This window comes from Ranitomeya imitator, chromosome 2, assembly GCF_032444005.1.
Source record: "Ranitomeya imitator isolate aRanImi1 chromosome 2, aRanImi1.pri, whole genome shotgun sequence".
In the NCBI taxonomy this organism is placed as follows: domain Eukaryota; kingdom Metazoa; phylum Chordata; class Amphibia; order Anura; family Dendrobatidae; genus Ranitomeya; species Ranitomeya imitator.
In genome coordinates, this window is record NC_091283.1 from 642,005,663 (window position 1) to 642,030,383 (window position 24,721).

Here is a 24,721-nt window from a genome sequence, read left to right on the forward strand (position 1 = left end):
GAGGTAACGGGTAAGGCTGGAGTATATCTGTTGCTCCAAGAGTTTAGAGATGAAGGGGAGATTGGAGACCGGTCTGTAGTTATTATTGGAACGTTCCCTATGATGTGTAGAAGACTCTGAAGGTCTTGTGTTCATTCTTGTTTTATCCTCCAGTATTATACACTGAATGGCCAATTAGAGACACAGTCCTCTCCCAATTGAGAATATACTATACAGAAATAAGACCTGTAATTCCTGAGTGCAGCAGAAAATCTGTCAACTATCATGTCACGTACCCACTTCTCAGCAAGCGACTTGGGGTTGAGCCTGCAAGGGGTTAATCTATCTCTCTCAGTCCAGCATTCAACCTCTGTCCTATGCTGTAATGGGAGCATAAATCACACACCGACCCAGGCCACACACCCGCTCATACAGACTCATACACGCTCCCACCACTCACCGAACACACGGGCGATGAGTCCCAGAAATATTACCACTACTGTCTGCCAATCATAAGGCTCACACACCTTAAGGCTGTGGATTCTTTAGAACATGCAAGGTTCAACTAATTAAAGTTTTATACTTTAATACAAAATGTACAGTTAAAAGGTATAAAAATATGGTATTAAAAAGACATACAAATATGCAAAACAGTTATAAAAATAAACTGGAGAAAGTCTTCTTTCTGCTCCCTGAGGGGGAACGAATATGGATTGGAACACATCAGCTTGTCTGCCCCTTAATCTGTGAACACCCCCCCTTTGTGTGTAGGTCTAATTTATAGAGTCACCATGGAGGTCAGATTTCTATACCAGCCTCCCAGGTTACTATTATAATTGCTTGTTTGTGACTGGACCGTGAAAACTCCACCAGTGAATATATTATTTCCTCTTAAATTCACTGTGTAAGTTTCTCACAGATAGATAGTGTCGGGCTGTAATTGACATCTCTCTTCAAAAGAGACAAATGGTGTGAAACGCTTCCCCTTCCTGGTTCTTTGCAAGATCCCCTGGCAAGATTGGAGACAGTAGACTGCTTTCTCAGGATAACATATGCTGTGACCCCTGTGAGACCTGCAGTCTCAGGACAGATGTTAAATTACTGCTAGTCACACATATATACCTGTACATATTTCGCTACACCTCCCTCCTTATGAACATGCATGGGGGTTGACTTACAGGTCAGCTCCAGAGCGCGTATCTGGTTCCGGCCCACCATGGCTAGATAGGCCATCAGCATTGCCATGATCGATTCCCTTCTTATGCTGAATTGTAAAATCATATTGCTGTAATATCAGACTCCATCTAAGCAATTTCCCGTTGTCCCCAACAACTCTGTTGAGCCAACTCAATGGGTTATGATCTGTTATCACGGTGAAGTTGGGCCCATAGGGGTATGGTTGCAGCTTCTGCAGAGCCCACACAATTGCCAAACATTCCTTCTCAATGGTGGCATAAGCCACTTCTCTGGGCAGGAGTTTCCTGCTTAGGTAAAGAATTGGGTGCTCCTCACCTTGCTGGTTCACTTGGCTAGCCCATAGGTGCTGACATCTGTCTGCACTACAAACCTGCGAGTGAAATCTGGGGCGTGAAGGATGGGTGAACTAACCAATGCTTACTTTAGAGCAGAAAATGATTCCTTACACTGAGGACTCCAGGAGACAATTTTGGGAAGTTTCCTCCTGGTCAGATCAGTTAACGGTTTGGCCAGAGCACTGTAGTTTGGTACAAACCTATAGTAGCCATCCGTACCCAGGAAGGACAGTACCTGCTTCTTGGTTCGTGGGATGGGCCAGGCTGTAATGGCTTCTACCTTCCCTGGCTCAGGTTTTAGCAGTCCTTCCCCCACCCGGGGTCCTAGGTATTGTACTTCCCACATGGCTACCTGACACTTCCCCGGCTTAACAGAAAGACCTGCGGTTTTATCCTTTGCAACACCTGAGAAAGATGTACGAGGTGCTCCTCCCAAGAATTACTAAAAATGGCTATATCATCGAGATAAGCAACGGCAAAATCATCACATTCTTCCAATAAGTGATTGACCAACCTCTGGAAGGTGGCAGGGGCATTCTTCATACTAAATGGTATCACCAGAAACTCAAACAGCCCAAATGGCGTTATAAAGGAAGACCTCTCCTGAGCTTCTCTGGTCAGGGGTATCTGCCAATATCCCCTACTTAGGTCCATGATGGTGAGGTACAATGCTTTAGCTTGCTGTTCTAACAGCTCGTCTATCCTCAGCATGGGGTTGACCTCACATGTAGTTAGTAGATTTAATTTCCTGTAGTCTACACAGAACCGGTTAATACGGTTCTTTTTCAGGACAAGAACCACAGACGAGGCCCAGGCACTCTGGGATTTTTGTATTACCTTGAGGTTTAGCATCTCCTCTACCTGTTCCCTCATGTTTGCCTTCATTTCTGCTGACACCCGGTGTGCAGACTGCCGTACTGAGGGATTAGTACCAGTGTCCACATGATGAGTTGCTAAGTGCGACCTCCCAGGCTCCCCTGTGAACACTTCGGTGAACTCGCTGAGCACCCCCATCAGCTCAGACCTCTGGCTGTGGAAGAGCTCAGGGTTAAATTCTGCTGACTCCAAGGACTCCATGTACTGAGTCCCAGTCCCCACATATGGTAACAGATCAGCATCCCCCTCTTCAGGCATGCTACAGACAGGTAAGACACAGGTCAGTCTCCCTGTCATGATGAGCCTTCAACATATTTACACAGAATATTTTCTGATGCTTTGCATGTTCATCTAGAGTCACCACATAATTAACATCATTTAGCCGCTTGTGTACAGTGTATGGTCCCTCCCATGTGGCCTATAATTTATTCTGTAACTTAGTGACCAACACCCAAACCTTCTGCCCCTCCTCGTAGGCCCTCAGTCTGGCATTACGGTCGTACCAGACCTTCTGGTTGATTTGGGCCTGGGTCACGTTCTCATGGGCCAGGTTGCTCAGTTTTTGCATTCTTTCTCTGAGCCGCAGTACATATTCAACCACTGAGACTCCCGTAGTTTTGGGGTCATCCTCCCAACAGTCCTTAATCAAATCAAGTGGCCCCCTGACCTTCCTCCCATAAACCAATTCAAAGGGGGAGAATCCTGTAGACACCTGGGGTACCTCTCTGTAGGCAAACAACAGATGGGGGAGGTACTGCTCCCAGTCTCTCCCTTCAGTCTCCACCAGTATTTTCAGCATTTGTTTTAATGTTCCGTTAAAACGCTCGCAGAGTCCGTTGGTTTGGGGATGATAGGCACTGGCCACAACATGCTGCACTTGTATTTTCTCGCAGAGGCTTTCCATCAGATTGGACATGAACTGGGTTCCCTGATCGGTTAACATTTCCCTGGGGAAACCCACACGAGAGAAAACAGTCAGTAAAGCATCCACCACTTTGTCTGCTCGGATGGAGGACAGTGCCACAGCTTCCGGGTATCGTATAGCATTGCCACCACTGTGAGGATATACTTTTTGCCAGAGCTGCTAGGGATTGAAAGTGGCCCTATGATATCCACAGCCACTCGCTGGAAAGGCTCATCGATCAATGGCAGTGGTATCAATGGAGCTTTCTGTATATTCCTGGACTTTCCAACTCTCTGACAAACTACACATCGACAGTAATTGGCAATATCTGTCCCCATCTTGGGCCAATAGAAGTTATGTGTCAGGCGAGCTTTAATCTTTTGTATTCCAAAGTGTCCGGCCAGAGGAATCTCATGAGCAATTCTCAATAATTGTTCCCTAAATAGATAAGGAACGACCAGACGCTTTTCACAGTCCCAAGGTTCTGTAGTATCCGTGGGGAGAGTCTCTTTCTGCCCTGGTCCCAGTATACTCTCTCTTTGTCAGAAGCAGCAGGGGGTCGGTCTGCAAGACATCTGAGCTTTTCCAGACCGACATCTGTCTGCTGGGCCTCCTGGAAGCTCTGACCGTCAGTCTACAGCCCCTGGCCTAGTGTCAATGCTAGGCCCTAGTCTGAAGCTGAGTCTTCAGTGTTGGTTATCAGGGACCTTGTTGGGTCTGCCATGTGAGGGGGCTTCGGGGTCACAGTATGGGCCTCCTGTTCTGGCAGTTCTGTCTGAGACTCATCCTCGATTCTCTGGGGTTGAGTCTGATCCGCAGCCTGACTCCGGGTCACAGCTGCCACATACCTCCAATCCTGTGCATTGGTACATTTTCTGTCCTCGCACGGGATCTCAGGTGGGTCACTTGCTTACACCTTCTCTGCAGCATTTATTTGCAAGGGAGAAATATAGTGGGATACCACCCTCCCAAGGTCTGTGCCTAGCAACACATTGGTGGGAATAGCCTCTGATACTCCCTCTTCTCTCAGTCCTTTCCCTGCTCCCCAGTCCAGGTACACACGGGCCATAGACACGGCAGGACTGACCCCTCCAATCCCGGTTATAGACATATTCTTTCCTGGTTTGATATCGGCCGGGGTTACCATTGCTGGACGCACCAGAGTCACCTCTGCCCCAGTGTCTCTGAGACAAATGGTAACTTTAGTGCCAACAGTGAAAGATTGACAGTTCTCATTAGTCCTCGCATCAGAGCCGGCCACAAAGAGGACAGATGGTGGAGACACAGACGGCCTTGCGGTTGTGGTTGGGCATTTCTCACTATCAGGGCAGACAGCGCTAACATGTCCTACTTTGTTGCAGGAGAAGCACCGGTGTGCATCACCTAAAAAATGTCTAGTCCCCGGGATCCCATAGAAGGTAGGCTTGGACAGCACTGGTGATCGGCCAGCAGAGGGAGAAGGGTCCCCGTTTGGCTTACCTCCCTTCCAGCCGAATCCCAATGGCTTCCACACCTTAGGCATCCAGTTAGCCACATAGCAGTCCGCAATCTTTTGAGCCTGAACCGCAGTTTGTGGCTCCCTATCACACTCAAATTGTCGTATATCCGTGGGGCACATGTAAAGAAATTGATCCTTGACCATAAGATCCCTTAAGTCCTCAAAGCTGTTAACAGAAAGTCCCCTGATCCATTGGTGGAACGTGGTCCTCAAGGTGATCACAATATCCGCATAGCTGTCAGTTGATCCACGTTGTAGGTTCCGGAACTTTCTCCGATACACTTCTGGTGTTAGGTTGTATTTCTCAGAGCCTTTTTTATGGCTTCATAGTTCCCATCTAGCTCTGGCGGGAGGCCAGCAAAAACTTCTAGGGCTTTTCCTCTCAACCCTGGGGTTAGATACTGCGCCCACTGCTCACGGGGTAGATGGTATGGCATGCAGGTTTTTTCAAACCCCTGAAGGAAAGTATCCATGTCCATATCCTTCTCCATCACAAGGAATTTTTCCAGCTGTAGTCTCCTTGGATTTATGTCCTGTCTCTATTTGAGTCATCTGAAGCTGGAAAGCTCTCTTCTCCCGGCGTTCTGCAGCCTCTCTCTCAGCCTGGCATTCTGCAGCTTGTCAGTACTATAGAATAAGCTGCATGCGCAGATTGGGATCACTTGTCCCAGCTGTTGTAAGTCCAATTGTCAAGTAGAGTCCATAGGCTCCTCAGCACTGGCATTGCTGGCACTTCCAGAAGGTACCTCCGGTGCAAGAGCTGGCATTGCTGGGTCTCTCTGAGTTGGACTCTCCCCTTGCCTGGAGGTTCCAGTACTTTACTCTATGTACTGCTCGACCAAGGCGCGTATCAGCAGTTTCTTGGATTTGTCGGCCGTCTCTATACCTCTCTGCTCACAGAGGTGGGTCAGTGCCTCATTGTTCTGCTTCTTGTACTGGGCTGCCATATCGATGAACAGCCTTTGCCAAATAAAAGATAGAAAAGAAAAACGGGGAAGGGAAACTGTTTGCAAGTATGTCTAAGTATGTCTAAGTAAGTGCAATTCTCGCAATGATACCAATTCTTTAGTACAGGGAATAATTGCTTAAACCCTGCACTAATGCTCTAATAGAAATAATTCTATCCCACTGCTCTGCCACCAACTTGCAAGGTCAACTTATTAAAGCTTTAATAGAAAAGGTACAGTGCTTACAATAAAACGGGTATAAAAATATGGTAATAAAAAGACATACAAATATGCAAAACAGTTATAAAAATAAACGGGAGAAAACTTACAGAAATATCTAACTTTGTAGTCTGCTTTCTGCTCCCTGAGGGGGGGGACGAATATGTACTGGAACACATCAGCTTGGCTGCCCCTTAATCTGTGAACACCCCCCCCCCTCTTTGTGTAAAGGCCGCTTCACATTTAGCGACGCTGCAGCGATACCGACAACGATCCGGATCGCTGCAGCGTCGCTGTTTGGTCGCTGGAGAGCTGTCACACAGACCGCTCTCCAGCGACCAACGATGCCGGTAACCAGGGTAAACATCGGGTAACTAAGCGCAGGGCCGCGCTTAGTAACCCGATGTTTACCCTGGTTACCATCCTAAAAGTAAAAAAAACAAACACTACATACTTACCTACCGCTGTCTGTCCTCCAGCGCTGTGCTCTGCTTCTCTGCTCTTTTCCTGTACTGTCTGGGAGCCGGAAAGCAGAGCGGTGACGTCACCGCTCTGCTTTCCGGCTCACAGCCAGTACAGGAGGAGTGCAGAGCGCAGCGCTGGAGGACAGACAGCGGTAGGTAAGTATCTAGTGTTTGTTTTTTTTTACTTTTAGCATGGTAACCAGGGTAAACATCGGGTTACTAAGCGCGGCCCTGCGCTTAGTTACCCGATGTTTACCCTGGTTACCAGTGAAGACATCGCTGGATCGGTGTCACACACGCCGATCCAGCGATGTCTCCAGGGAGTCCAGCGACGAAATAAAGTTCTGGACTTTATTCAGCGACCAACGATCTCCCAGCAGGGGCCTGATCGTTGGTCGCTGTCACACATAACGATTTCATTAACGATATCGTTGCTACGTCACAAATAGCAACGATATCGTTAACAATATCGTTATGTGTGAAGGTACCTTAAGTCTAATTTATAGAGTCACCCTGGAGGTCAGATTTCTAGACCAGCCTCCCAGGTTACTATTATAATTCCTTGTTTGTGACTTGACCGTGAACCCTCCACCAATGAATATATTATTTCCTCTTAAATTCTCTGTGTAAGTTTCTCACAGATAGATAGTGTCAGGCTGTAATTGACATCTCTCTTCAAAAGAGACAGAAGGTGTGAAACGCTTCCCCTTCCTGGTTCTTAGCAAGACCCCCTGTTGAGATTGGAGACAGTAGACTGATTTCTCAGGATAACATATGCTGTGAGACCTGCAGTCTCAGGGCAGATGTTAAATTACTTCTAGTCACACATATATACCTATACATACAGTACAGACCAAAAGTTTGGACACACCTTCTCATTTAAAGATTTTTCTGTATTTTCATGACTATGAAAATTGTACATTCACACTGAAGGCATCAAAACTATGAATTAACACATGTGGAATTATATACTTAAAAAAAAAGTGTGAAACAACTGAAAATATGTCTTATATTCTAGGTTCTTCAAAGTAGCCACCTTTTGCTTTGATGACTGCTTTGCACACTCTTGGCATTCTCTTGATGACCTTCAAGAGGTAGTCACCGAGAATGGTCTTCCAACAATCTTGAAGGAGTTCCCAGAGATGCTTAGCACTTATTGGCCCTTTTGCCTTCACTCTGCGGTCCAGCTTACCCCAAACCATCTCGATTGGATTCAGGTCTGGTGACTGTGAAGGCCAGGTCATCTGGCATAGCACCCCATCACTCTCATTCTTGGTCAAATAGCCCTTACACAGCGTGAAGGTGTGTTTGGGGTCATTGTCCTGTTGAAAAATAAATGATGGTCCAACTAAACGCAAACCGGATGGAATAGCATGCCGCTGCAAGATGCTGTGGTAGCCATGCTGGTTCAGTATGCCCTCAATTTTGAATAAATCCCCAACAGAGTCACCAGCAAAGCAACCCCACACCATCACACCTCCTCTTCCATGCTTCATGGTGGGAACCAGGCATGTAAAGTCCATCCATTCACCTTTTCTGCGTCGCACAAAGACACGGTGGTTGGAACCAAAGATCTCAAATTTGGACTCATCAGACCAAAGCACAGATTTCCACTGGTCTAATGTCCATTCCTTGTGTTCTTTAGCCCAAACAAGTCTCTTCTGCTTGTTGCCTGTCCTTAGCAGTGGTTTCCTAGCAGCTATTTTACCATGAAGGCCTGCTGCACAAAGTCTCCTCTTAACAGTTGTTGTAGAGATGTGTCTGCTGCTAGAACTCTGTGTGGCATTGCCCTGGTCTCTAATCTGAGCTGCTGTTAACCTGCGATTTCTGAGGCTGATGACTCGGATAAACTAAATCCTCAGAGGCAGAGGTGACTCTTCATCTTCCTTTCCTGGGGCGGTCCTCATGTGAGCCAGTTTCTTTGTAGCGCTTGATGGTTTTTGCCACTGCACTTGGGGACACTTTCAAAGTTTTCCCAATTTTTCGGACTGACTGACCTTCATTTCTTAAAGTAATGATGGCCACTCGTTTTTCTTTTCTTAGCTGCTTTTCTATTGCCATAATACAAATTCTAACAGTCTATTCAGTAGGACTATCAGCTGTGTATCCACCAGACTTCTGCTCAACACAAATGATGGTCCCAACCCCATTTATAAGGCAAGAAATCCCACTTATTAAACCTGACAGGGCACACCTGTGAATTGAAAACCATTCCCGGTGACTACCTCTTGAAGGTCATCAAGAGAATGCCAAGAGTGTGCAAAGCAGTCATCAAAGCAAAAGGTGGCTGCTTTGAAGAACCTAGAATATAAGACATAGTTTCAGTTGTTTCACACTTTTTTGTTAAGTACATAATTCCACATATGTTAATTCATAGTTTTGATGCCTTCAGTGTGAATGTAAAATTTTCATAGTCATGAAAATACAGAAAAATCTTTAAATGAGGTGTGTCCAAACTTTTGGTCTGTACTGTATTTCGCTACATATCAATAAGGCATGATCATCAATGCTAGAGTCGGGGACAATATTCTAAAATTTGCCACCCTTAAGGAGATTTTATGTGCAGTGGTGTCAAGGGTATACTGAGAATGTTATAATTGAGGAAAATCATCAAATGAAAGGGACATAAGCAACTCCTCAAGGAAGATAGCAAGAATCATCCTGAGGAACAAGTGGAGCTGAATACAGCATTAATACTCCAAATAATATGTCTGAATGTACTTGGTCTTCCTTAGCACAGGTGGACTGTACTATTAGATGACCAGGTTCCAGTGCTATTGTCGTCTATAGGAAATGGAAAGAAAAAACTTCATTTGTCAAAAAAGCACAAAAATTATATCACTGAGCAGTGGAAAAACATTGACTGATCAGATGAATCCAAATTTACGTTGCCCTTGCAAAATACAGCATGAATTTATGTAGCTTTCTTGTCAGATGTCAACATTTCTGGTGGAGTAATTGTGCAAGGAGTGTTTTCTATACACATTCTGGGTCCTCAGATACCTATTGTTGGATGTTTGGAAAACCAATTTTTGTAGAGACTACATCACATTTGTAGTGACTTTGGGGGTCCTATATGACAGGAAATACAAAAAAGTTACACCATTTTAAAAACTGTACACATCAAAGTGCTCAAATCCACATTCAAAGTTTGCTAACCCTTTAGGTACTTCACCGGCATTAAAGCAATATGGAAACAAAAAAAATAATATTTTAATTTCTCCCACAAAAATGTTGCTAAACCCCAAATTTTTCATTATCACAACAAGGGTATCATGAAAAAATCGACCATATAAGTTGTTGTGCAATTTTTCCTGAGTACACTGATGCCCCATATTTGGTGGAAAACTATTTATTGGGTGAGGGGCAGGGCTTGGAAGGGAAGGAGCACCATTTAATTTTTGGAGTGCAAAAATGGCTAAATAGCTGAAGCCATGTTGCTTTTGCAGAGCCCCTGATGTGCCTGAACAGTGGAATCCCCCACAAATGACCCCATTTTAGAAACAACACCCCTCAAGGAATTTATGTAGAGGTTTGGTGAGCACTTTGAATTTTATGACATTGAGCTGTGAAAATGAAAAATTAGCTTTTGCTAATAATACACCGATACCCTGTATGTGATGCAAAACTACTGTTAGGGTACACGGCAGAGCTCAGAAAGGAAGGAGTGCCAACTTAATTATAGAGCACAATTTTGGCTGGAATAGATTGCAGACACCATGTCACATTTGAAGAGCCCCTGACATGACAAAACAGCAGAAACTCCAATAAGTGGCCCCATTTTGGAAACTGCACCTCTCGAGGAATTCATCTAGGGTATTGAACATTTTAATTCCCAGGCAATACACACAATTCTATAGCATTTGGCTAAATTAAAAGTTACAATTTTTTCCATTAAAAGGTTGCTTTTGGCCTCAAGTTTTTAATTTTCAAGCTGGAAAATAGAAGAAAATGAATGGTACAATTTGTTACCCAATATCTCCTGAGTGCGCCATATGTGGTTGAAAACTACTTTTGAGGCTCCGTACAAAACTCAGAAGGGAAGAAGCGCCATATTGGCAAATTTTGCTGGAATGGTTTAAGGGTGCCATGTCACATTGGTAGAACTTCTGAGGTGCTAGAACAGCAGGACCCCCCCCCCCCCACCCTTCATAAGGGACCTCATTTTACAAACTATAGCCCTCAATTAATCTGGGGGTGCAGTCAGCATGTTGACACCACATGTGCCTCCAAATTTTATACCATTGGGTGGTGAAGAAATAAGGAGAATAATTACTAAAATGTTGTTTTAGCCCCAAGTTTTTATTTTTTTTATAAGGGCTAATAAGAAAAAACAAACTTTACAGTTTTTGCAATTTCTCCTGAGTGCGCCAATACCTTACATTTAATCGGGAGCTACTTTTCAGTCACAGTGCGAAGCTCAGAAGGGAAGAAGTGCCAGATTATTATGCAGATTTTGCTAGAATGGTTTGAGGGTGCCACACCCACTAGAAGAGCCCCTGAGGTGCCAGAACAGCAAAAAAAAAACATGTGACCTCATTTTGCAAACTAAACTTTTTAGTGAATTCATCTATTGATGCAGTGATCATATTGACACCACAGGTGTGTCAAGTAATTTTATACCATTGGGTAGTGAAGAATAAATAAATATATTTTTATCTAAAAATTTAGCCCCAGATTTTACATTTTCACAAGGGAAAATGGGTAAAAATGGTACCAAAAGTTGTTACACAATTTCTATATGTCCCGTAGTTGTACAGTACTGCTTAGCAACACGGCAAGACTCTGGAGGGAAGGAGCACTATTGATTCTTGAAGAACAAATTTTCGTAGAACAGTTTGCAGACTCCATATACAGAGCCCATAAGTGCCAGAAGAGCAGAGTCCCACTCAAGTGACCCCATTTAGGAAATGACACACCTCTGGGAATTTACCTTCGGATGTAGTGAAGATTTTGACTCCATGGATGTTTTCCAGAAACAAGCAACAGTGGATGCTACTGAGTGAAAATAGCTAATCTGCTGTTGTAGTGCCCATAAATTGTAGTGCCCAGTACATTGTAGTGCCAATATATTGTGTCCAGATCGTGCTTCTGGAGACATGCACCTGTAAATTAAGCGGGCTCTCGTACCTATAGAAATGCCAAACAAGTGGATGCTAAATGTGGTTTAAGCACACTGGGGCTTAGAAAAGAGGGGGAGGCTTTTGGATTTGAGATGGCAGATTTCACTGGATTTCTTTGGGGGTGGGGGTGGGGGGGGCATTTCGCATCCATAGGTTTTATATTACAAGTAATATGGAAGTGCCCTATATTTCCATTGATAGATGATGGACCTTAGTGAGGACTTGCTTTTTTTATGGATTAAGTTGAAGCTTTTGCAGGGAACATTTTACGTAATAGTGGGATCACATTTATCCTGTGCTCTACACCAAGCATTTACATCAGGGTTTCCATCGACATCTCCGAATAAGATGATTTGGATGAAACCCCCGGGGGAGCCATACACTATAATAAGGCAGCAGAGTTACTTCAGGCTCTGTATGGCCTCTCAGCGTTGTCCGTCTTTTCACAGGTGCATAAAATTGTGGAGTCGACTGCGCTTTTATACACGCTTAAAAAGATGAACACTGCTGGATCATAGGCCAGACAGAGTCCACAGTGCCTCCATCTGCATCATTATAGGGAATAATCCACTGGGTGCTTCCATCTGAATAATGTATTTCAAAGAATTACTTGGAAAGCCTGCTGTGAGCACTCGGCGTAGTGTGCAGCATAAATGTGAGCCGAGCCATACTGCGATCTTTGGAGGGCAGGATGAACAAATCAACAGCAGGTGAAGAAATTTTATGCCGTTCCTCGTACGATATAAGTGATTAGACAATATTGTTAGTGATATTGTTAATAAAGGGTTTATCCAGTCAAAACCAATAAGTCTGCAGTCACTCTGTGACGCAGTGCGTGCGCTGTGGGGATTCGCCAGTTTCAGACTGGGAACTGGAGGGTATGTATGCATTATACATATTCCCGACCAGTGAGCATGGCCTCGCTCCATACACTTGTATAGAGCAAGATCTTGGTCCATACAAGTGTATGGAGAATGAGGCTGCACCCACTGACTGGGAGTTTATATAATGCATACATACCCTCCAGTCCCGGGTCTGAAACTGGTGAATCCCCACAGGGTGACTACAGACTCATCGGTTTTGACTGGATAAGCCCTTTATTAACAATATGATACTATGAGCCCTCAGACTATAAAGGAAATGGTTATACCCTTAGTGACAACCTCTATAATATAAATAGTCCACCTGAACATAATGCTGGTATTCATATACAGATAAATATAAGGTACAATGCATAGCCATAAAATAAATAAAGATGCCATGAATGGTATAATATCTGTTGAACATGAATAAAGGAGAACATGAGCAGATAGGCTGGATAGAATGGCGTCCCCCTCACCCCAACGCGTTTTTCGCCTCTTGCTTCTTCAGGGGGGGGGGGTTAATTTGATGATTCTTTTCCTTACTTCGTATGATTATCTTTGTACTGGAGCTTGTGTATTAGTGGGTCTGAAGAAATAATCCTAGTTTCAAGTGCACAGAAGCTCCTGAATCATGGAGTTATAGTAATGAATCCAAAAAGTTTATAAACTTCCACGGTCTGGTATAAAAATGACATTCCTTTATTCAAACATGGTTAAAATGCATATAGCAATGGGACACGGTCATGAGCACATCCTATGCAGTTCAGATATTTCCACCTTTTAATAGCTACATGTGTTTTAACCATGTTTGAATTAAAGACTGTAATTTTTGTACCGACAGCAGAACTTTTATCAACTTTTTGGATTCAACGTGCTACTACATGGGTGTCTTTAATAAGTTGGCCATGCAGTGTATGTTTTATACTTGGTGGAGAATGCAGGATGAAAATTGATCGTAGATATTAGATGTTGTTTGGCTCTTCTCAGAGTTTTCTGGTTATGTAGACCGCTGTTTAGAATTAAGAGCCAACAGGTATAATTTATATATGACCATTGTGGTATGGTGCTCTGTCCCTCTTTGATACTGCTGTAATTTTATTTTCGGTGTTCATGTTAGTTTATGATCTTTTCTTCATCTGTTCTTCAAAATAATTTCTTACATCTTCTCCATCTCTCTGTGACTTTTACCATATTTGTTTCAGGGTAAAGATCTAAACCATATTAATAGTACCGAGACATATGTGTGGGGTGATGTGCATTGGAAAGAAGAAATTCCTACAGATAACTACACATGTGAGTAATGACCACTAAATACAGATAAGTCACAGATGGAACTCATTCACTGGCTGCTACAGTGGTGTTGACTAATTTGTAGGGTTTATTCACGCATTTTTTTAGGTGGATTTTACACCTAAAGAGCAAAAAAATATCTTTTTACTCTATTTGTAAAGTTGTCTTTCGACTTCAGAAGACATTTTTCTGTTTTCATAGTCCTATCTAACCCAGGACACTGTGTTCAGTGAATCTGTCATCTGGGACATTTTAAGCTTGTCAATGGCAGGGATTTGAACTAAGGAGCCATGAAATTAAAAGGAAGAAACATTACCAGTGAGCCACAGGCTACAATGTTTCATACAAAGAATATTTTCAGTCGTAAAACCTCAGTAGCATTTGTTAGCCAGCGGCTTTCACGACAGTGCATTAATAAGGCGGTGACCCAGAAAAGTTCAACTTAAATGACTTTATTTTGGCAACTTACAAAAATGACTCAAATGTTATCCTTCGGTTCGCAGCTATATTGTTCGTTACAGTCCATATCAATCCATTGCGACTGCACCACCATATCACTTGTGGGTGCATCAATGGCTTTGCTTTCCCTGGTTCTGGCCTGTGTTCAATCTCACACAGACCTGTCCTACACAGAGCCCCTGCTATGATGCTTAGAAAACTAATACTGACACAGCCAAACTCTAGTTGAAAGTTTAAATGGGAATCGTGGACATGGGCCACTCCCAAGACCCGGAGTGGAGGGAGATCCGTCCCACTACCTTCCTGTAGATCTCTTCAAGAGTAAAAGCCGTGTCAGGTTATCCTAAATCAGACTTGGTCAAATAGCTTGACCAAGTCCACACTCTTTTTTTTTTTTTGCGCTGTAACCACATCTATGGCTGTAAATAACAATGCTCTCCAGTGGGTTCAGTATGTTTCTATGCACATCCTGGGGGACACGTAATGACCTCGTATGATCCCCCTTGCTACCTCCCACATTCTTCTTTTCAAGTATAACATGCTGATATATTAATGCCTCAATTGCGCTTATTCTTTCGCAATAGCATTCTTGTAAGTTCTAGAGCTGTAAAAACATGAATCATTTAGAACTTTTTTCTCCATTCTAAAAAAAGGACTCTAGCAGAACCTAGATGTACCTCATAATAATCAATGGGTCCACTCTGTTTCCATTTACGTCAGTTATGCAACAGATTAGTTTTGGATGTAATTTGCTGTCTGTTCACAAATTGGAACAGACTAATTAAACTCCCAAACGCAAAAAGCTGACCATCAAAAAAAAATAAGTTGGAATTTGATCCATAGGTACTGTATATTAGAAAAAAAAGCATGACAAATGGCTTATTAAAAGTGACACTTGGACCAAAAAATGGAAAAATTGATCCAGCACATTTAAAAAGATTTGTAAAACATTGGAATACCGCTCCTGCACAGGCGTACTTTTCTGCTCTGCCCTCAACAGGGCAGAGAAGTATGCCTGCACAGGAACACAATGCCAGGGGAGACTGTGTGAGGTAGGTTGGTGAGACAAAGAAAAACATCCAAGCCTGGCTATGTTTTGCCAAAAGCATGTGGAAACACATGTTATGTTCTGATGAGACCAGAGTTCATTTTTTTTCCATAATCTCAAAAGTTATGTTTGGCTCAACCGTAAGCATACCTCCAAATATCACAGAATGGCTTAGACAGAAGAAGATCAAAGTTTTCGAATGGACCAGCCAGAGTCTAGACCAATTGAAAATCTATCGGTGATCTGAACAGGGCTTCACAGTGGAGATACCCTTGCAATCTGGCAGATTAGGACCTCTACTGCAAGGAAGAGTGGCCAAAAATTGCCATTTATAGATGTGCCATGTTTATAGACTCCTACACAAAAATACTGAATGCTGCCATAAATTCCAGATGTACTTCAAAAAGTATTAGTTTAATTTTGTGAATATTTATGCAAAAACAGTATTTTAGTTTGTTTTTGTTTTTTTCTTCCACCCAAAAATATTTCAGTTTATTTTTTCAATTGAATTATTACAGATTATGGGTGACATTAAAAATGAAAACCGTTCTGAAATTATTCTTCTTGGTATGATTTTTTACATGAGAAAAACTTGGCATTTTAACTTGGGTGTGTAGACATTTTATAATCACTGCAAGATCAACTTCATTATCTACAGAAACTTAGCCACTCATGTGATTACTTGTTTTTGGTGCACAAAGATGTCCATAACTTTTAAACTAGGTCTCTTTTTATAAATAGGATTATACAATAGTGAAAAACACCTTTTTTATTTAATTGTTGAATTTTGTGGTGACCTCTGTCACGCACAATGTAGGGAAGACTTAAGTGCAACACAAAGGGATGAGGGGAAGGGAGCCCAACACTAGGGGAGTGGATACCCCTAGGCAGATCTAACGTTACCCTTTCTGCCCTAAGCGTATCTATATTGGTTCCGTACCTATCGCTGAGCAGGATCCCTAAACCCTGCCTGACCCTAGCAGTAAGCCCTGCTTAGGGAAGGAAGGGGTGGCACTGTTCGAGCCCCGCTGTAACTAAATACAGATGGCATAGACAAACAAAGAGAACACTTAGCTTTGAGTGGACTCAGAAACACAGATGTCCTCCAAACTCCAAAGAGGAAAATAGACGACTGCTATAGCTCCAAGCCACAAAAGTGGCAAACGGAAACATCACCGGCAACTTCCAGCAGCAAGCTGGGAGTCTATAAACTTCCCAGTCCAGTTGTGTCAATTAGAGCTGGGGGAAGTTGCCACTGGGTCCTAAAGTCAGAAGGACTAGGAAGGAGAGTGCAAAGCCAACCGCTGAGACCTTCTGCAGCTAGATGCAGTACGACTGTCTGCGGTCTCTGACAGACCCATGACAACTTTTTGCTAGGAGATTAGCTTCACTTGAGAGTCTTCTAGCTGTCAGTACTCACAGGTAACTTGAGACTGTATTTGATCATCTTGGAGCTGATCATTGTCTGAGTCTTTGACATTCTGGCTATTCTTGCATCCATTTGAATGGTAGTCTTCGGTTTCCTTCCACTTCTCTCTGGTTTGGCTTTCCATTTTAAAGCATTGGAGATCATTTTATTTGAACAGCCTATCATTGTCTGCGCTTTTTTATAAGTTTTACCCTCTCAAATCAACTTTTAATCAAAGTACGCTGTAATTCTGAACAATTTCTCAAACGACCCACATTTCTCAGGCTTTTAAGGAGAAATGCAGGTACAACATGTCCTGGCTTCACCATTAAATAAGGGCCACCCGATTCACATCTGTTTCTTCACAGAGTTATTGACCTCACTAATTGAACTCCACACTGCTATTATTTTCAACACACCCATTTTCGATTAATTATTCTAATACACTGTTAGGGCTGGCGGAACGCACCAAATAATATAAAGGGAGATATGAGGTGCGTTCGCAGCCTAGGGTCCACCGTGCAGAGATAGAACGTGCTGCTAAGTAATGGTGGAACAAGATGGCGGATGAACACTTGCTCACACGTGGGTTAGACTTCACCCAGTGTGAATGGAAGTGAACTCTGTTGCTTCACAGAGTCACTAATGGAACGCTGTGCCCTGTTAGCAGTCACAGGGTGCAGCTGGTAGACGCTAGTGGGATCCCTATGGTTCACCCCCGCTATACTGGTGATTGGACTCGCTCTGACCCTCGGTGGCTTTTGAGCCCGCGCCTGAGGACGCCCTGAGTCAGATGCTGAGTCCAAGCGGGAATTCTCACCCTACGCTGACCGGAGGTATAAACGCGGCTGTGCCGCCTAGATATGGCGCTGACGGTTTGTTCCACTCACCCTAATACCCAAACAACAACAAAAGAAATGGGTATCATTAAGGAGCTTTCACCAGTCTCAAACACACAGCACTCACGTACCTATTCAGGTTTATACTAGCGCATGGCTGAGCAGCCATGCAAACCTTTTATAGCTGTAGCTTTCTGGGACCTTCCTGGTGGTCCAATCGGAGCTGCTACAGGACCTCAGCATGTGACCTCTGACCTCCAATGAGATATCGTCCCACGGGCAAGAGAGGTCGTCCCACGGGCATGCTCCGTTGACGAAAACCAGGACTTAGTTCCTGGAACGTCTGCTTGCCGCTGATCAATGCTGGTTACAAAAGCTGAACCTGGAATGGCAGTTGTAACCAGATGCACAGCATCAGCTTGAGTCAGACGCTGGGACCGACGTCTCTCCTGAGCAGACTCCACTGCAGCCGGAGAAGAATGGGAGACCACAGACGACATAGTTCGAGATTCCCCCTGTGTAGCGGCGGGAACTCGACACCTAACATACACATACTCAAAAAAACATGCAGATCATGAATGCTGAGTCTGTTGGTTTTCTTAGAATCTACTGCAGGAACTGGTAAATTGTTTTACATGGGGTAATATAATTTATAACAAAAACAGTGATTAATCTGGTTAGTCATATTGGACTTCTATTAAATTGAACACTACTGTACCACCTAGTAGAACCGACTTTCAGATACCTTTATGAAATTCCACTGAAAATGTAATTGTTGGTGACGAGGCATGGTGAAACATGAACGTACGAATAACATGGATTCAACAGAAAAGTGAAATTCAACCTGGTGGCCTAACATCATAATGTTTTAGTACCTACTTTATCGTCTACTTTCTTAGTTGATAATTGATATGCATAACATTTTATATGGAAATGTTTTAAAATATATAATAATATTAATGTTAATATTTCAAGGCAGCGTTATTAAAAGATTATAAAATAAATTTTATTTTTGACAGATGAATGTACCAGGAGCTCAGATGGACATCTAATATTTTCAGGTTTTACAGAAGATGAGCTTGATGTAACATCAGATACATTTGAAGAACATGCCTTTATCCCAAATACACCTCCAGCCCTTCACAGTAAAGAACTATCATCTGACCCTTTTCAACAGGTCTTATATTTTACTTCAAAGAACAAAATGCAAAACAAATGTCAGAGAAGGGCTGATGAACATGAACTATCTGACAAAACGGGGAAAACATTGTCATGTTTAGAATGTGGAAAATGTTTTAGTCAGAAATCAAATCTTGTTAGACATCAGAGAAGTCACACAGGGGAGAAGCCATTTTTATGTTCAAAATGCGGGGAATGTTTTAATCAGAAATCAAATCTTGTTAGACATCAGAAAAGTCACACAGGGGAGAAGCCATTTTCATGTTTAGAATGTGGGAAATGTTTTACAGAGAAATCACATCTTGTTACACACCAGAGAAGTCACACAGGAGAGAAGCCATTTTCATGTTCAGAATGTACAAAATCTTTTACAGAGAAATCATATCTTGTTACACATCAGAGAATTCACACAGGGGAGAAGCCATTTGAATGCTCAAAATGTGGGAAATGTTATAGCAAGAAATCCAAACTTGTTACGCATCAGAGAATTCACACAGGAGATAAGCCATTTTCATGCACAGAATGTGGGAAATATTTTAAATCAAAATCAAATCTAGTTACACATCAAAGGATCCACACAGGGAAGAAGCCATTTTCATGTTCAGAATGTGGAAAATGTTTTACAGAGAAATCACATCTTGTTACACATCAGAGAAGAAGTCACACAGTTGAGAAGCCATTTTCATGTTCAGAATGTGGGAAATGTTTTAGTGAGAAATACAACCTTGTTAGGCATCAGAAGATTCACACAGGAGAAAAGCCCTTTTCATGTTCAGAATGTGGAAAATGTTTTAATGAGAAATCACATCTTGTTATACATCAGAGAACTCATACTGGGGAGAAGCCATTTTTATGCTCAGAATGTGGGAAATGTTTTAACTGGAAAACTAATCTTGTTACACATCAGAGAATTCACACAGGGGAGAAGCCATTTTCATGTTTAGAATGTGCAAAATCTTTTAAAGAGAAGTACAGTCTAGTTACACATCAGAGAACTCACTCAGGGGAGAAGACATTTTCATGTTTAGAGTGTGGGAAATGCTTTAACAAGAAATCAGATCTTGTTAGACATTGGAGAATTCACACTGGGGTGAAGACATTTTCATGTTCAGAGTGTGGAAAAAGTTTTAATGAAAAATCAGACTTTGCTAGACATCTGAGAATTCACACAGGAGAGAAACCATTTTCATGTTCAAATTGTGGGAAATGTTTTAGTCAGAAAATCAATCTTGTTAGGCATCAGAGAAGTCACACAAAGGAGAAGCCATTTTCATGTTCAGAATGTGGAAAATCTTTTACAGAGAAATCAAGTGTTATTAGGCATCAGAGAACTCACGCATGTTAGTAGACAGTTTCTTTTTGTATCATTTTATTGACAAGTGCAAGAAAAAAATACAAGTTATAGTCAAAGCCACGTGTCTACAAGATAATGAGAAAACTATTTAGAGCACTAAATGAATTATTAGAACATGTATACAATTACCATTGATTATTTATTAGCCATTAAAAAGCAATTAGTATCCATATAGTATGAATCATGTACACTGTTTTTACAGCATCCTAAATGGATTGTCAAGTTATGCTTTCTTCCATCCGATTTGAGATCATGGCTTACATAGAAATCATAGTAAAAGTACGAATTGCATCCCAACCCCTTACAAAAAACACGGAGAAGAGAAAAACGTATAAATGTATTGTTATGAAAAAATGCAAAAGCACAATAGGATCTTATCTAATGTAAACAACTGGTACAGAAGTATTAGAACTGCTCACCTAATAGGGTTGGAATACAGATGCTGCAGCTTCCTGGGGATATGTCAGAAATAGAAAGAAAGTTATTCTCCGCTTGCTGGAGTCATGACAAACCAGTAGTAAGGATGAAAATGTAGGTTTATTTGTCTACGAGTTTATTAATAACAAACTTTTATCCACTAAAGCCAGGAAAAAAAAAAAAGCTCCACAGAGGGTGCAGAGCTGGCAAATCACAGCAAAAAGGGAAAAACAGGATCACCCTTATTCTGAACTAAGGCTACAAACAAAATCTAAACATATTTTTAACCCATCCAACCATCACCTTACTAAGGATGAGACAGCTCCAAAGGTCTATAATTTTGTCCAACTTATGAATCCAAAGACGTTCATTTATTTTTGGATTTCCAAGCTTTTATTAGAAAAACTAGATGGTGGCCCGATTCTAACGCCTCGGGTATTCTAGAATATGCATGTCCTCGTAGTATATTGCCCAGCCATGTAGTATATTGTCCAGCGACGTAGTATATTGCCCAGCTACGTAGTATATTGCCCAGTCACGTAGTATATTGCCCAGTCACGTAGTATATTGCCCAGTCATGTAGTAAATTGCACAAGCCACGTAGTATATTGCCCAGTCACGTAGTATATTGCCCAGCCACGTAGTATATTGCCCAGCCACTTAGTATATTGCACAGCCCACATGGTATATTGCCCCGTCACGTACTATATTGCCCAGCTACGTAGTATATTGCCCAGTCACGTAGTATATTGCATAGGCCACGTAGTATATTGCCCAGTCACGTAGTAAATTGCCCAGCCACGAAGTATATTGCACAGCGCCGAAGTATACAGCACAGAGCATATTGCCCAGCCACATAGTATACTGCCCAGTTACGTAGTACATTGCCCAGAGACATCGTATACAGCACAGAGCCACGTAGTATATTGTACAGCGACGTATACAGCACAGAGCCATGTAGTATATTGCCCAGCCACGCAGTATATTGGCCAGTCACTGTTATGACCTGGTGGTTAAGAGGCCACACTGATATGACCTGTTGGCTAAAACGCAACATGGAGCGAGCTCTGAGAAGGTGGTATCTCTACTGACCGCAGTCCCTAATCCTAACAACAACACTAGAAATAGCCGTGGGATGTTCCTGACTCTCCCTAGACACCTCTTCACAGCCTAAGAAATAACTACCCCTAAAGAAGGAAATAGAAAGCTATCTTGCCTCAGAGAAAACCCCCAAAAGGAAAGATAGCCCCCCACAAATATTGACTGTGAATGGAGAGGGAAATGACATACACAGAAATGAAATCAGAATTCAGCAAAGGAGGCCAATACTAAACTAGATAGACAGAAAAGGATACTGTGCGGTCAGTATAAAAACTACAAAATCCACGCAGAGTTTACAAAAATGAACTCCACACCGACTCACGGTGTGGAGGGGCAAATCTGCTTTCCCAGAGCTTCCAGCTAGCCTGAATAACACAGTGACATGCTGGACAAAAAGAGACATATTTGCAAAGCAATAGAGTCCAAACAAATGGACAAACAAAAACTAGCAAAAACTTATCTTTTGCAGACAAGGACTGGCCATATGAGAATTCCAAGGAGAGAACCAAATCCAACCAAGAACATTGGCAGCAGGCATGGACTAAAGCCCAGAGCAGGTTTAAATAACAAACCCAGGCCAGGCGATTAGTGAAGGCAGCTGCTACAGCTACCTAAAGGAGCAGCAGTTCCACTTGAAACCACCAGAGGGAGCCCAAGGGCAGAACTCACAAAAATACCATTAGCAACCACAGGAGGGAGCTCCAGAATGGAATTCACAACAGTACCCCCCCCCCCCTTGAGGAGGGGTCACCGAACCCTCACCAGAGCTCCCAGGCCGATCAGGACGAGCCAAATGGAAAGCACAAACCAAATCGGCAGCATGAACATCGGAGGCAACAACCCAAGAATTATCCTCCTGGCCATAACCCTTCCACTTGACCAGATACTGAAGCTTCCGCCTCGAAAAACGAGAATCCAAAATCTTCTCCACCACATATTCCAATTCCCCCTCAACCAACACCGGAGCAGGAGGATCAACGGAGGGAACCATAGGTACCACATATCTCCGCAACAAGGATCTATGGAACACATTATGAATGGAAAAGGAAGCTGGAAGGGCCAAACGAAAAGACACTGGATTGATAATTTCAGAAATCTTATAAGGCCCAATAAAGCGAGGCTTGAACTTAGGGGAAGAAACCTTCATAGGAACATGACGATAAGACAACCAGACCAAATCACCAACATGAAGCCGGGGACCAACACACCGACGACGGTTAGCAAAACGTTGAGCCTTTTCCTGAGACAACGTCAAATTGTCCACCACATGAGTCCAAATTTGCTGCAACCTGTCCACCACGGAATCCACACCAGGACAGTCAGAAGGCTCAAGCTGCCCTGAAGAAAAACGAGGATGAAAACCAAAGTTACAAAAGAAAGGCGAAACCAAGGTAGCAGAACTAGCCCGATTATTAAGGGCAAACTCGGCCAACGGCAAAAAGGTCACCCAATCATCCTGATCAGCAGACACGAAGCATCTCAAATAGGTTTCCAAGGTCTGATTGGTTCGCTCCATTTGGCCATTTGTCTGAGGATGGAATGCTGAAGAAAAAGACAAATCAATGCCCATTCTAGCACAAAAGGACCGCCAAAACCTAGAAACGAACTGGGAACCTCTGTCAGACACAATATTCTCCAGAATACCATGCAAACGAACCACATGCTGAAAAAATAATGGAACCAAATCAGAGGAGGAAGGCAACTTAGGCAACGGCACCAAATGGACCATCTTAGAAAACCGGTCACAAACCACCCAGATGACAGACATCTTCTGAGAGACAGGAAGATCAGAAATAAAATCCATGGAAATATGCATCCAGGGCCTCTCAGGAATAGGCAAAGGCAAAAGCAACCCGCTGGCATGGGAACAGCAAGGCTTAGCCCGAGCACAGGTCCCACAGGACTGCACAAACGAACGCACATCCCGCGACAAGGAAGGCCACCAAAAGGACCTAGCCACCAAATCTCTGGTACCGAAAATCCCAGGGTGACCAGCCAACACCGAACAATGAACCTCAGAAATCACCCTACTAGTCCATCTATCAGGAACAAACAATTTCTCCACAGGACATCGGTCAGGTTTATCAGCCTGAAACTCCTGAAGTACCCGCCGCAAATCAGGGGAGATGGCAGAAAGAATCACCCCCTCCTTGAGGATCCCAGGCGGCTCAAGAACTCCCGGAGAATCAGGCAAAAAACTCCTAGAAAGGGCATCAGCCTTCACATTCTTAGAACCCGGAATATACGAGACCACAAAATCAAAACGTGAGAAAAACAGAGACCACCGAGCCTGTCTAGAATTCAACCGCTTAGCAGACTCGAGGTAAATCAGATTCTTGTGATCAGTCAAGACCACCACGCAATGCTTGGCTCCCTCAAGCCAATGTTGCTACTCCTCAAATGCCCACTTCATAGCCAACAACTCCTGATTGCCGACATCATAATTACGCTCAGCAGGCGAAAACTTTCTGGAGAAGAAAGCACACGGTTTCATCAAAGAGCCATCAGAATTTCTCTGAGACAAAACGGCCCCTGCCCCAATCTCAGAAGCATCAACCTCAACCTGAAAAGGGAGAGAGACATCTGGCTGACGCAACACAGGGGCAGAAGTAAAACGACGTTTAAGCTCCTGAAAGGCCTCAACAGCCGCAGAGGACCAATTCACCACATCAGCGCCCTTCCTCGTCAAATCGGTCAGAGGCTTAACCACACTAGAAAAATTAGCAATAAAGCGGCGATAAAAATTGGCAAAGCCCAAAAATTTCTGAAGGCTCTTTACAGATGTAGGTTGAGACCAATCATGAATGGCCTGGACTTTAACAGGGTCCATTTCAATAGCCGAGGGGGAAAAAATGAAACCCAAAAAAGAAACCTTCTGAACTCCAAAGAGGCACTTAGACCCCTTCACAAACAATGCATTAGCACGAAGGACCTGAAATACCATCCTAACCTGCTTTTCATGAGACTCCCAATCATCGGAGAAAGCCAAAATATCCAAATACACAATCATGAATTTATCCAGATAATTCCATAAGATATCATGCATAAAGGACTGAAATACCGATGGAACATTAGAGAGCCCAAATGGCATCACAAGATATTCAAAATGGCCTTCGGGCGTATTAAATGCTGTTTTCCATTCATCACCTTGTTTAATACGCACGAGATTATACCCCCTCGAAGGTCGATTTTAGTAAACCAACTGGCACCCTTAATCCGAG

The 24,721-nt window shown here is 43.1% G+C and overlaps 1 protein-coding gene across 1 annotated transcript in view; it reads left to right on the plus strand.

Annotated features, from left to right (window-relative positions):
- The window catches only part of LOC138666771 (zinc finger protein 585A-like), a 128,926-nt gene extending 108,770 nt beyond the window's left edge, over positions 1-20,156 (plus strand). The window contains exons 13-14 of the mRNA XM_069754944.1: positions 13,608-13,698; positions 18,469-20,156. Coding sequence (XP_069611045.1) covers positions 13,608-13,698; positions 18,469-19,973 — 1,596 coding nt within the window. The 3' untranslated portion in view covers positions 19,974-20,156. The remainder of the gene's footprint in view (positions 1-13,607; positions 13,699-18,468) is intronic.
- The last annotated feature ends 4,565 nt before the right edge of the window (positions 20,157-24,721 follow it).